General features: G+C 47.6%; 1 protein-coding gene across 7 annotated transcripts in view; it reads left to right on the top strand.

Moving 5' to 3' along the window:
* PEMT (phosphatidylethanolamine N-methyltransferase) overlaps positions 1-13,894 on the top strand; it is a 77,789-nt gene that overhangs the window by 57,251 nt on the left and 6,644 nt on the right. For all 7 annotated transcript variants that reach the window (XM_016145239.2, XM_016145238.2, XM_016145232.2 and 4 more), the window contains one exon: positions 4,272-4,387. In XM_016145239.2, the coding sequence (XP_016000725.2) occupies positions 4,272-4,387 (116 nt within the window). The remainder of the gene's footprint in view (positions 1-4,271; positions 4,388-13,894) is intronic.

The following is a 13,894-nucleotide window of genomic DNA, read 5'->3' as shown; positions in this document are numbered from 1 at the left end:
TATTTTTTTATTTATGGTGACATCGGTTAACAAAATCCAATAAGTTTCAGCTGTATACTTTAACAGTTAGGCATATATATATATATTTACATTGTGTGTTCACCTCTCATAGTTAGTTTTCTTTCTGTCACCACATATTTGACCCAGACTTTTGATGAAAACTCTTTAAGATTTATTCTCTTTGTAACATTCAAATATGCAGTACAGTTTTATTAATTTTAGTCACCATATGTGCATTACCCAGGACTTACTTATTTTATAACTGGAAGTTTGTACCTTTTGACCCCTTTACCCATTGTGCCTATTCCCCACCTCCTGCCACTGGCAACCACCAATCTGTTCTCTGTGTCTGTGAGCTTGTTGTTGTTTTTAGGTTCCACATGTAAGTGAAATCATACAATATTTGTTCTTCTCTGACTTATTTCACTTAGCATAACGCATTCAGTTTCCATCCATGTTGTCTCAAATGGCAAAATTCATTCTTTTTATGGCTGAATCATTTTCCATTGTATTTGTATGTGTGTGTACACATGCACATACATGCGACATTTTCTTTAATGTATTGTTGAATTTGGTTTGCTAATATTTTGTTAAGGATTTTTGCATCTGTGTTCATCAGGGATATTGGCTTGTAATTTTCTTTTCTCGTGGTGTTCTTATTTGGTTTTGGTATCCGGGTAATGCTTCAGAATTAGTTTGGATGTGTTCCCTTTTGGAAGAGTTTGAGAAAGATTGGTGTTATTCTTTAAAAGTCTGGTAGAATTTATAAGCGAAGTTATCTGATCCTGGACTTTTGTTTATTGGGAGGTTTTTGATTACTGATTCAATCTTGTTACAAGTAATCAATGTGTTTACATTTTTTATTTCTCCATGATTCAGTCTTGGTAGGTAGTATGTTTCTGGGAATTTATCCATTTCTTCTAGATTATCAATTTGTTGGCATATAATAGTTCATAGTAGTCTCTTATGGTCCTTTGTATTTCTGTGGTATCAGTTGTAACGTCTTCTCTTTCATTTCTGATTTTATTTACTTGAGTCCTCTTATTTTCTTGGTGAGTCTAGCTAAATATTTGTCAATTTTGTTTATCGTTTTAAAAAACAATCCTTAGTTTCACTGATTTTTCTATTGTCTTTTTGTTTTCTATTTCATTTATTTCTTCTCTGATCTTTGTTATTTCCTTCCTTCTGCTTTCCTTAGACTTTGTTTGTTCTTCTTTTTCTAGTTCCTTGAGGTGTAAAGTTAGGTTGTTTGAGATTTTTCTTGTTTCTTGAGGTAAGCCTGTGACCTTGTTGAACTTCTCTCTTAAAACTGCTTTTGCTACTTACCATAAATTTTGGTATGTTGTACTTCTAGTTTCCTTTTGATTTCTTTTTTTGACTTCTTCTTTGACCCATTTATTGTTCAGTACTTGACTATCTTTTCTGATGGGCAGTCATTCTGAAAGGGCTTCTCTTTACTCCTTGGTCCAGTTGTTTGGAGGGGGCTGTGTCTTCCAGGAGACCTCTAGAAGGAACCTTGCATAGGCCACACAATGGATCCTGCAGTTTGACTACCCCAGATACTCTCCTGATTTAATGAAAATCTGCATGGCCAATTTGGCCCTGAAGGACAGGCATACAGAGGGGAACTCAACTCCATGTATTATCTTGGTAAACTCTGAGCTCCCTTAGGATACACTTAGCAATTTATTTTTGGAGCCTCAGCCACATTTGGTGTTATGCCAAGCACATTTCAGTAGGTCCTGTAAGGAAATTGGCTGAGTTGGGTTGAATCCTACAGGGCAAAACAGAGTGACCTATCAAAATAGATTTGTTCATCAAAGGACATTGTAAAGGGAAAAGACTACCCACAGAATGGGAAAAAATATTTGTACATCATTTATCTGATAAAGATCTAGTATTCAGAATATATAAAGAACTCAGAGCTCAAGAACAACAACAACAAAAAACAATTAATTCACTTTAAAAAGTGGGCAAAGGACTGAACAGACTTTTCTCCAAAGAAGATATACAAATGGCCAATAGGTGTATGAAAAGATGTTTAGTGTTGTCATTCCTTAGTAGGGAAACGCAAATCAAAGCTATAATGACTTGCCATATCACACCCACTAGAATGGCTACAATTTTTTTAATGGAAAATAACAAGTGTTGGCAAGTATGTGGGCAAATTGGAACCCTCTTACATTGCTGATGGGAATGTAAAATGGTACAGCCACTGTAGAAAATAATTTGGCAATTTCTCAATAAGTTAAAAATAGATTTACCATGTGACCCAGCAATGACACTCCTAGATATACACTCAAAAGAAATGAAAACACATATTCACACAAAAACTTGTACATGGATGTTAATGGCAGCACTATCTGTAATAGCAAAAAGGTGGAAACAACTCAAATGTCAACTGCTGAATGAATAAACAAAATGTAGTATTTTAATACAACGGAATGTTATTCAGTCATAAAAAGGAATGAAGTACTGATACCTGGTACGAACATGGATAAACCTCAAAAACATGTTAAATGAAAGAAACCTGACCCAAAAGGTCACCTATTCTGTGATTTTGTTTATGTGAAACTTCCAGAATAAGCAAATCAATAGAGACAGAAAGTAGATTAGTGGCTGCCAGGGGCTAGGGAGAGGGATGGAGAAGATGGGGGGTGGGGGAAGGGGGAGAATGGGGAGGGTTTTTATGTGTTGTGATGGAAATGTTCTGGAATTAGACCATAGTGATGGTTACACAACTAAACATTACTTTGAATTTTATCTCAAAATTAAAAAAAAGTGGCCATGAGGAGTATGAAGTCTGTGGCCAAGGGCCCCAGGGTACCACCTGTAGGCCAATGAGTGGTACATTCACAACTCCTGGAGCCCTCATCCCTTCTTCTCTGAGTGAGGACTAAACCATCATCTGTAGGGTTAGCAGAGGCCACCTGCCTGCCTGGAGCTGAACTAAGGGCTTGTTTACCTGCTGGGAGAATTGGGCACTAGTACTAAGAGCAGAGATTTGATTGAGGGGAAGGCCCAGGAGCCACCTCACTCACCTCTCCTTCCCATAAACTTCAGCCCATACCCCGCTCCCCTTAGCCTCCTCCCAGGAAATCTGAGAAAAAGTCTGGGAGCTGCCTCTGGGGCCAAATTATTGGTAGGCTGGGAGCTGCTAATCTCTCTTTCCAATGATTCATTTCTGGGAAAAGGGTCCACTTGGGAAGCTAAGCTGGGCAGCAGGCAATAGGCAGAATCATTGCTGAGGCCATAATAGAGATTGATGGCTCCTGGATCCAGTTTTCTGAAGCATCCCAGAAATGCAGAGTGCTGGATGGCACTTTCAAGATTCTCCATATATGTGAATATATTCACATTCAGGGTCCCAGTGGGAGGCTTGCTCACATAATTAGAGCACAGCCACCTTGACTCCCAGTTGTCTCCTCTCCAGCCCCACTGTGTGTATTTGGCTGTTTGTACCACCTCCCCCCCCCCCCCGCCCCCCACCTCCTATCCTGTTCATTCACCAACGTGTGTGGTGCAGGTGGCAGTGACCTTGTTGCAGGGCAGTTGGGACTTTGGAGACAAACAAAACAGAAATGGCATTGTTCACTTTGCTCTACTGTTAGCTGTTGAAGATTGACTGTAGATGTGACTTGTTTGAAAAATAAAATAAAAATTGAAAGCTTGAAAATCTGTGCCTCTGGGGAGCTGGGGAAGCAGGGGCGAGGGTCCTAATCAACCCTTCTCGGCCTTACTTACCGCGGTTGAAGGACACTGCGAAACACCCCTCAGGCTGGGCTGTAGGCACTGGGCCTGTGCTACCTGCTTGGCTGTCCTCAGGCTTCCTTTGGCAGCTCCTCTGTCTGTTTCAGTGGTTCCTTTTCCTCTGTCTTCTCTGTGTCTGCTGTGGGCATTTGGAATTGTGTGTGATGAGCTCTAGACTTGGAGGAAGGCCTATGCTGGCACCGGGCATCTCCTGGGCTGCTAGGTCTCTTTCTGATTCTTGGGGTGTTCAGGTTATGCTTGGTGGAAGAGCTTGCTTCCAGCAGGACAGTGTGTGGTCCACCCAGACAGGGCTGCAGATGTGTGGAAATCCCTGCAGAGCTGAACTGAGATCCACTGTGGCAGGTGCTTTCATGTCATTCTCCCTCCTCGGAATCAGAGTCTCAGGGCCTTGGAGCTCAGAGGTCTGCTCCTACCTCCACCCTTACCCCAGGATTCTCCCAACACACATCTCATTTTGCTTTCTTCTCCCTCCCTCCCATCCACCCCCAATTCTTATTTAGGTTGCAAGATGGGAACAGAAAACTCGCAAGCTGAGCCGGGCCTTCGGCTCCCCCTACCTGGCCTGCTACGTGCTGGGAGGGGCCATCCTGCTCCTGAATGTTCTACGCTCACACTGGTAAGCGCGCCCAGGCTAGGCAGAATACCTGAGGTTCAGGGGAGGCCATTACTGGGGGTATTGGGGTCCATCAAGACGTGTTGAAGGCACAGGGAATTCTACTATCCAAGGCCTCATGCCACAGCAAGACACCCCTTCCTTTTCTGGGCTATTAGACTCCTGTCGGCTGAGGAGTCCTCTTGACCTTGGGAAGGGACAGTGCCACCTGCCTGGATTCCAGGCACAGAGGACAAGACCTAGATGGCTGCCAAGCTCATATTCCAGGCCTCTGGTGTATAGACAAAGCTTCTATATGAGTTCCTGCCAAGAAGTACCAGGCAGGAGGCAGGTGCCTCTCAGGAAGCGGGGCTTCCTGCCATCAAAGAAAGAGGCCAGGTTGGGTGAACTTGTACTAGATGATGAAGTACTACCTGTGGCACATGAGAACAAATGCTGCTGCCCAGACTCAGGGCTGGGTGCCCTGGAATGGGGTGAGGCTGTGAAGAGGAAGAGTGGGATCAAGTGGCCACACCCAGCATGGCCTGTTCCTGAGCCCAGTTCTTACTCTCTGAGGTTCCATGAGAACCACACTAGCTCATGGACTAAACGTTGCCTGGGGAGTGCTTTAAAAAGTGAGAAATGGTTCATGAGGATTCCAGTCTTCCCATACGGGAGCCATCACTGGGGGCCAAGTCTTAGCTGCTTGTTGCCTAAGGCCCCATCTTTCACCTCACCTCCTGCGCACAGCCAAGAGAGGGCTTGTGCCCCACAGCCCTCAGCCTAAAGTCAGCAGACTGGGTCAGGTCTGTGCCCTGAGTCACCACCATCACCAAGCACAGGTGATGGTAGCCACTATACTTTCTACCTGCAGCACCCCATAGTCACGACAGCACTTCAAGGGTGGGTATTTGAGCCCACTCATCAGATTGGGGCCAAAGCTGATGAATAGTTGAGCCAGGAAGCAAATCAGGCTGACACGACCATGCTGGCCTTCCCAGGGAACTTCTCTCCGTCTCAGTGCCGAGTTCTGGTTTCCCTGTCCGTCCCTAGCTCAGTAATGCAGCCTCCCTCTTCTTACTTGAACAGCTAGAAACCTAGGAGACATCCTTGATTGTGTCCTGATCTTCCTACTCAGTCCAGCAGCACAACCTGGGGTTCACACTCCGGGACCCACCCCTTTTCCCTCCCATATCTGGCATGCATAAATGTCCTTACTCCACACACCCTCACAAGGATCTTGTTAGAGTGAGAATCAAACCGAGTCATCACTGCCTGACACCCCAACCCTTGGCTTCCCACTACAGTAAAACTAACACCCAGATTCCTCACCTGGCCTGGCCAATTCAACTTTGATCACCTTCCCAAATTCCTATGACAGGGCTTCTGCCCCAGCTCCCCCTCCTGCCTTTCTCAGGTCCAGCTTCTTCTCTTGAGTTAGCTCTCTGTGTCCACAGTGTCACCCAGGGAGCCCTTCTGACCACTTCCTGTGTGCAGAAGCCTCAGTGTGATGACAAGCCTCTGCAGAGTCCTTAGCACCCATGCTCGATTCTTTGTATTAACAGACTGTCAGCTTCAGGAGGGTGAGGACCTTGTCTGTCTTGTAAGCCATGTTATTCCCAGGGATGAATACTGCACCTGGCTCAGCAGTGATCAGTGAGTACTTAGGCTAAATGCAGAGTGGACTGAGCCGGCACTGGGAGCCCTACTAACCCCTGGCCTTGGAGAAAGGTCACAGGATGGCTGGGAGGCTCCAACATGGTTTTTAAAAACAGTTTAAAAAGTGCTCTAGACCTATAAATAAGTCACTTGTTCCTTACCCTGCCCTTCTCTCCTCAGGTCTTGCCCCATCTGTTGTCACAGTGCCAGGGTTACTGCAGATCTGACTCTCCCACCTTGCTCTCCCATGGAGAAGGGGCTGCCAGGGGTGCTGGGAAGAGAGAGCCCTGCTCCAGACAGGCTTGTATCTGTCCTACCCACTGCAGCCTCCCAGCCTCAGTGTCCTCAGGAGAAGCCCCTCTTGAATGGGCTGGCACAGGTGGGCACTGGGTGTGGCCCTTACTGCCTGGTCTTCTGGCAGCAGGCACTCAGCCTCAAGGAGCTGAGGACCTTCAGGCACTGGATGATAACAGACTTGAGTTAGACAGACAGGGGAGTGTGGTGGGCCCTCGGCCTTCTGCAGATGTCCTTACTGATAATGGGTCAGGTATTAAACACGATCTACTTGAAAGGAATAGTGTTCAAAGGCACATGTACCCTCCTTCCTTCTGCCTGGCCCACACATTGCACTGGGTTATCTTTGAAATTTTTTATTCTGGTAGAATGTATGTAACATAAAATGTTACTATTTTAACCTGTTTAAGTGTATAGTCCAGCGACATTAAGTACATTCACACTGTTGTGCAACTGTCAACCACCATCCATCTTCAGAACCTTTTCATCTTCCCAAACTGAAACTCTGTGCCCATTAATTACTAACTTCCCATTCTTCCCGACCCTCACTCCTAGCCCCTGGCAACCACTACTCTCTGTTTCTATGAGTATTTTTTTTTTAGATTCTACTTGAGTGGTATCATACAGTATTTGTTTTTTTGTGTTTGGCTTATTTTATTTAGCATAATATCTTCTAGGTTCATCCATGTTGTAACATTTTAGGATTTCCATCCTTTTTAGATCCTGCCATTTGCGATATAGATGAACCTTGAGGACATTATGCTAAGTGAAATAAGCAGCCACAGAAGAACAAACACTATATGATTCTACTTATATGCGGAATCTGAAAAAGACTATTCATAGAAACAGAGTAGATTGGTGGTTACCAGGGGCTGGGAGCACAGTGAGGGGTGATGGAGAAGGTGGTCAAAGGGTACAAACTTCCAGCTGTAAGAGGAGCATGTCCTAGGATCTAATGTGCAGCATGGTGACTCTAGTTAACAATACTGTCTTATAAACTTGAAAGTTGCTAAGAGAGTAGATCTTAAAAATTATCACCACATATACAAAAAATGATAACTATGTGAGGTGGCTGTGCTCATTATTTCACTGTATATACATATAAAATCATTACATTGTGTACCTTATACAATGTTTTATATCAATAAAACTGGTTTAAAAAAAAGCACTTCGAAAATATTATTTTAAAAGAATTTACTTCTTTTTTAAGACTGAATAACATCCCACTGTATGTATACACCACATTTGTTTACCCATTCATCTGTGCAACACTTTGAGTTCTTACCACTTTTTGTGTGGATAGTGCTAATGTGGATAATGCTGCTGTGAATATGCTGGACAAGTATCTCTTTGAGTCCCTGCTTTTATTCTTTGGGATATACACCCAGAAGTGGGGTTGGTTACTGGGTCATATGGTAATTCTATGTTTAATTTTTGGAGGAAACTCCATACTATTTTCCACAGTGGCTGCACCATTTTACATTCCCACCAATAGTGTACAAGGATTCTAATTTCTCTATATCCTCGACATAATTGTTATTTATTATTTTTTTAAATAACCTTCCAGATGAGTATAAGGTTGTATCTCCTTGTGATTTTGATTTACATTTCCCTGATCAGTGTTGTTGAGCATCTTTTCATGTGCTTGTTTGCTATCTATACATGTTTCTTGGAGAAATGTCTGTTCAAGTCCTTTGCCTGCTTTTTAATCAGGTTGTTTGTTGTTGTTGAGTTGTATACATGGTTACATTTTAAATGGTTATGTAAGTATTACATTATATCGTTGACCTGCAAAGCTGAAAATATTTACTATCTGCCCTTTTAAGAAAAAGTTTGTGGACCTTGGACTAGTTGATGACTAAGGTCCATCCCTTCTAGCTCAAGAAGATATATAATTTTGATTGTATCAGGTGTTGGCAAACTTTTGTCTGTAAAGGGCCAGCTAGTAAATTTTTTAGACTCTCTGGGGCCACATGGTCTCTGTCAAAATCACTCAACTCTGGTGAAGGTGGCACAGACGTAAATGAGCATTGGCTGGGTTCCTGTAAAACCATATTTACAAGAACAGCCAATGGGCCACAGGCTATGGGTCAACCCCTGTCCATCAAAGGAAGGGCCTTTTGCTGCCATCAGGCATCCAGGTACACCTAGTGACCAACATCTGGAAAGTGAGTCGGAGCTGCCTGGGGAAGGAGCAGGTGCCCTTTGTCAGTCTCAGCTCTGTTCCTGACAGGGGTTGACCTTGAGCAGACCACCAAGCAGACTCTGTGAAATGGAGCAGGAACCCCTGAGGGTGGTCAGGAGAAGATGCATCACCTACCAGCTCCTCAGTGAGTGTGTGGCACATGCATGGGGATCCAAGGCTGAGCAGACCTGGCCCTCCCTTGGGGGTCAGACCTCACAAGTGCTGGCAACTGTGGCTGGGTCACAGATGGAAGGGGTCCTGGGAGCCAGCCCAGCTGGTCTAGGGCTAAAGGGAGGCAGGCCCTGCTGCAGGTGGCAGCCTGGCTTATTGGGGGACCCAAGAGAGAAAGTGCCATGGAGTGTGGCTAGAGAATGTGACTATGGAGTGTAGGCGTAGAGGAGTCATCAGACATCAACGCTGAGCAGGTCCCCATAGCTCTACTTGTAGAGCCAGTAGGAGTGGGTAAAGGAGGGACCTCTGTGCCTGGATTTGATGCCTTCTCTTGTGTAGGATGCCAGCAGGAGGCAAAAAGCTAGAGGGCTCCTGGTCTCTGGTCCCCTGGCAGGAGTCCCTCCTTCTTCTTCTAGGCCCCCACGGGTTCCTAGGAGACTAAGGAGACAATCTGACCTGAAGCCCAGCTCTTGATGTGTAGATACCAACAAACTCTCTGGTTCATTCTTGAGTCCTGGGCCCTTGGGAGATCTGGGAGGAAGTCAGTCCATGTCCAGCTTCTTATAGACGGTAGCCCCCAGCTCTTCCTCCTCTCCAGCTCTCTCAATGTCAGTGCTGGCCTGGCCTGCTGTCTACCTTCTCTTAGTTGAACTAGCCACTCTAAGAAATTTCTGGGAGGAGAGAAGGATGCTCACAGGCAGGACTAGTTTTCTCTTCTCGCCTTTCAGATCACCAGACAGCGAATGTGCACCAGACCTCTCCCATCTCCTCATGCGCATTGGTTCTTCCCTCCACCAGCCATCTGCTACCAGCCAGGCAGAGTGCCCCAGCCCAGCACTGTCCTGCACCCTGGCTGGGCTGCACTGACTGATGACAGTTGTCTCTTTCCTCTCCTCATCAGGGATGCTGGGCTTTGGGGAGGGGCTTGCAAGAATCCCGTCAAGACTAGCTTCTGCCTGTAATGTCTTGCCCCCAACATTTTTCCCAGCACTCTTTTACACACAAAGGTCTGATTCTCAGAGGTGTATTCTGTTTGTTTGTTTGTTTCCAGTAAAATACACATAACGTGAAATTTAACCATTTTAACTATTTTGAAGTATATAGTTCAGTGACATTTAGTACTCTCACAGCGTTGTGCATCCACTTTTGTCTAGTTCCAGAACTTTTTCACCCCAAATGTAGACCCTATTAAGTAGTCACCTCCTATCTACCCTGTTCCCTCCCCAGCCCCTGGAAAATACTAATCTGCTTTTCGCCCCTATGGATTTGCCTGTTCTGAGCATTCCAACTTGTTTGTCCTTCCTGTGAGCTGAGAGCTCTGTGATGGTGGGTACAGCAGCAGTCAGGGCCATAGGCAGAGAGCTGTCTGGGACTGCTGAGCAGCTGGCCTGCCAGGCATGAGGCTAGGGCCCAGTGGTTGCCAGCAGGTACAAAGGGGCAGGGCTGGGAAGCTGTGTCAGCTGGCTGCACTAGCAGGCAGCCAGAGGTAGTCTGCAGGGTCCGGCAGGATAAGTCAACTTGTTATCTGGAGACAGTTACTGGAGACCTGTTTGCTCTGGCTGTGAAGCATGAACAGGAAGCATCCTGATGGCTGGGGGCATCTGTTAAAGCCCTCTCCCTCATGGCTGCACCCTATGCATGGCTGGCCTTAGCCAGAAATGGGTGGCCTGGAGCTGCTGACCAATAATGAGTCTGCTGGGATGGCACAGCATGAACAGCCAGGCAGGGCACAGGCTTGGCAGGATTGGCATTGTACCTCCTTCACCATGCTAACTTCTGCCCAGATAGAAGCCTCAGGGCAGGTGCACAGAGATGTGCTAGACATCAGGAAGCCTCTTTATTCTTTGCTGGTCACTTGATGGAGCTGTATGCCAGTACACTTCAGAATCGCTCAGGGTCTTGTGGAAATGGCCTGGAAGTATGAGGGAGGGAGACCGGGGCAGGCAGCTTTCACTCATGAGCTGCGTGCATTGTTAGCAGGAGTAGGGCTGTGGTCGGGGTGGTGGGAGCAGACTTACTTCACCGCTCTGTGTGGCTCGCGAACAGGTGCACTCTGCTCATAGGCTCGCCAGATCGGAGGGACGTCAGCACACATGTGGCTTGTCTTCCCTGTGGCCACCTGTGCACCAGTGATTGCTTCATCCAGTGCCTGGCTGGAACTGCTCACAGGATTTGGTCACTAAGGAGCAAGTGATTAGGGCTAGTGGGTTTGGGGAGGACTCAATTCCTTGTGGCTGTAGGCCCGAGGACCGAGAACTGAGGCCCTCAGCTCCTAGAGCCTGCTTGCCACTCTCTGACACATGCTCATCCCCCCCACAGCATCCCCTGCCATCAGCATGGTGGTTGGCTTCTTCCAAGCCAGACCCCTTTGAAAGCTGCCTTCCCCAAGGTAATCTCCTTTTCAATTAATGTGGGTCAGCTGACCGGGGAACTTAATTACAGCTGTGAAATGCCTTGACCTTGCTCCATAGCAGTTGATATGCCTGGTGTCCACAGGTCAGCCCACACTCAAGGTGGGGATTATGCAGCTGCGCACTTGGACCTGAGCCAGGGAAGCTTAGTAGGTCTGCCAGCATTATGGTAGAAAGGAGTTCTAGGTTAAAGGAGTAGGAGGCATAGGTGATCTCAGCCTTAACTCTGTAGGCTTTGGGGGCCATTGGGGGTTTTATAGGAAGGGCCTTGGTTAGAGGTGGGATCTAGAAGGATGCATTGGCAGCCAGAGTGGAGGTGCTCTGGGAGGAGGCTGGAGCCAGATACTTGGCCTGTGGCTAGGACACAGTGGTGGTGACTATCTTTCCCTGCCTCCACCCAGGTTCCAGGATTTCAGGGGAGCAGATTGCAGACAGCCTAAAGTCACATTGGTGACCAGAAGCTCAATCTAAGTTTTAAAAATAGAACCAGAGACAATTGAATGAGTCTCTCCACTCCCATCCCCAGTACAGAATATTTCCAAAGGAAATTGCCTATTTATTACTTCATTTTGTATGGAGCATTTGGCCTTCAGAGCCACTCGTCCCTCTGTTAATTTTTCATGTGGAATGGACTATACTTTCCTGACTTAATGGAGGAGCTAGAACACCACAGGTCACCTGACTAGAGCCCACCATGCCATTCCCGTAAACTTGCCACTCGTCATGGTCCCAGAGCATGTAGCCCGCATGCCCAAAGGGCTCCTTAACAGAACTCTGGAGAGTCCTGGCCGGGGTTCTCTGCTGAGAAGCCTGGGATGAGTGCTTCTGGAGTGCTTTGTGGGGAACCACATGACAAAGTGCTGAGGGAACTTGGAGAGGTTCTCCCTGTGGGGCCTTTTCCTCCCACTTGTGAAGGATGGAAAAGGAGCAGGTGGACCAAGACCCAGGGTGAAGTCTGGGGCAGCCACACAGCTGCTTCAGGGCCTTCTGCTCCCCACCATTGGCCCTAGATCTGCCCTTCATCAGGAATCCTCATCTGCTTATAGCCAGATCATTTTTTCTACGGAGCCATCCCTGACGGAGGCTGCTTCAGGCACAGCACATCAGAGTGAGATGCTCCCTTTCATCTGGCCCGGCTGTGTGCACTCTGCTGGGCAGTGTGCCTGCTGCTTGGATGGTGCAAATGAACTCTGGCAGAGGAGCTGGAGCCAGCCCAGCACAAGCGGGAAACTGAGACTCCACCATGAGCCCCAGATCTGTTCCAATCCAGGCTCTGGTTGGGCTCTCTCAGCCCCTTAGTACTCCCCTGACTGTTGCAACAACCTGACTGGTCTCCCCGCCCTACTCCTCCCACCCATGTAGAATGCATTCCAAACTCTTTACCACAGGCCCAGAGGAAGCCACCTCTGCAGGCTTCCCCACTGGCTATGCTATTCTTGTTTCTGGAATGCTCTCCCTGCCCACCCCCTGAAGAACTTCTTCCATCACATCTCAGTGTAAGCCTCACCATGGCCTTCTGGACCCCTGTCTAGTGTACCTGTTCATCAATCCCATGGTGTCACCCTTGGCTCACTCTTCTGTCCTTCCCACTGTTCAGACCCATAGCCACGTATGGCGTGTCTCATGTTCACCAGCATGTGCACAGCAACCTGGCAGCAGCTCTGCACAGGGATGTGGGAGGGGTTACTGTCACCATCACACAGAGGCAGAAACTGAGGCGCAGGGTGCCAGGGCTGTCTGAAACCCAGTCCTACTCTTCTGCCAGGAGCCCTCAGCTTTTTCATCAGCGACCATGGGTATGCCTAGAGAACTTGAGGCAGATAGTTGTGCTGGACTGTGGGCCCAGTAGGCCTTATTGTCCTATGTTTTGGGGCTGGGAAGCAGCCTGGGTGGGAAGGAACAAATACCAGAGCTAAACGGCAGGCATCACCCCAGCCCTTGAGACATGGAGGTCTGAGTGTTTTCTCTCTCCCTCCCCCTCCCCCCTTAATGCAGTGCTAACTAAGGATCCACAGGCCTGCACTTCAGCCAGCCCTGAGTAGGGAAGTCAGCTTTGCCAGGGCCCACAGCCTCTCCCTGCCTTCCATTCCACTACCTGTTGGGAGAGGTGGGGAGGGTGCTGAGGCTAGGTGCCAAAGCTGCCTGTTCCATGGGCTTAGTTGCTGGGTCTTCAGGGTAGAGGGTGTGCCTGGGTGAGGGCTGCTGGTTTACCAAAAAGTCAGGAAAGCATAGAGAGGCGGGATGTAGGTGGGTGGGGCATGGGCAGGCTGACCTGGCACAACACTCAGTGTGCATGACCCTGAGCCAATCCCAGTGGCTCACCTTGGAGCTGCAGGGTGACCCTGAGCCCGGGCAGCAGGAAGGCTAAGGGAGGGCAGTGGTGGGTGGAGAGCTGGGCGTGTGGGCAGCATGACCAGTGGCCAGGTGTGCCCTGACACACGTGTCAGGCTTCTGTGTAGGCTTCTGTGCAAGGTGTTGTTTGCCATTTACCTTTCTCTGCTCTAGGAGGAGGAAGAGAGGAAGGGCAAGGGGTGCTGCTTTCCCTCTAGTTGAATATATACTGTAATGCACTCTGCCTGGACAGTGTCAGGTGCGAGGGGGAAGCAGAATCAGCCTCTGTTCTCTAAGAGCTGAAAGTAGTTGGAGGAAAGAGTTCTGGGGATTGCTGGTTTAGCTTAACATAAGAACTGTTCTACAATAATGTGAATATATCAGTGGAATGAATGAATGAAAATGGGTTTGTTCTACTTGAAAGAGCCTGGCAAACAGATACTTTATGATGGATGCATGGATGGATAAAGGATAGATTGA

This window comes from Rousettus aegyptiacus, unplaced genomic scaffold (assembly GCF_014176215.1).
Source record: "Rousettus aegyptiacus isolate mRouAeg1 unplaced genomic scaffold, mRouAeg1.p scaffold_m13_p_6, whole genome shotgun sequence".
NCBI lineage: Eukaryota > Metazoa > Chordata > Mammalia > Chiroptera > Pteropodidae > Rousettus > Rousettus aegyptiacus.
Note: the sequence above shows the minus strand (reverse complement) of the source record. Positions and strands in the feature narration are given on the sequence as shown.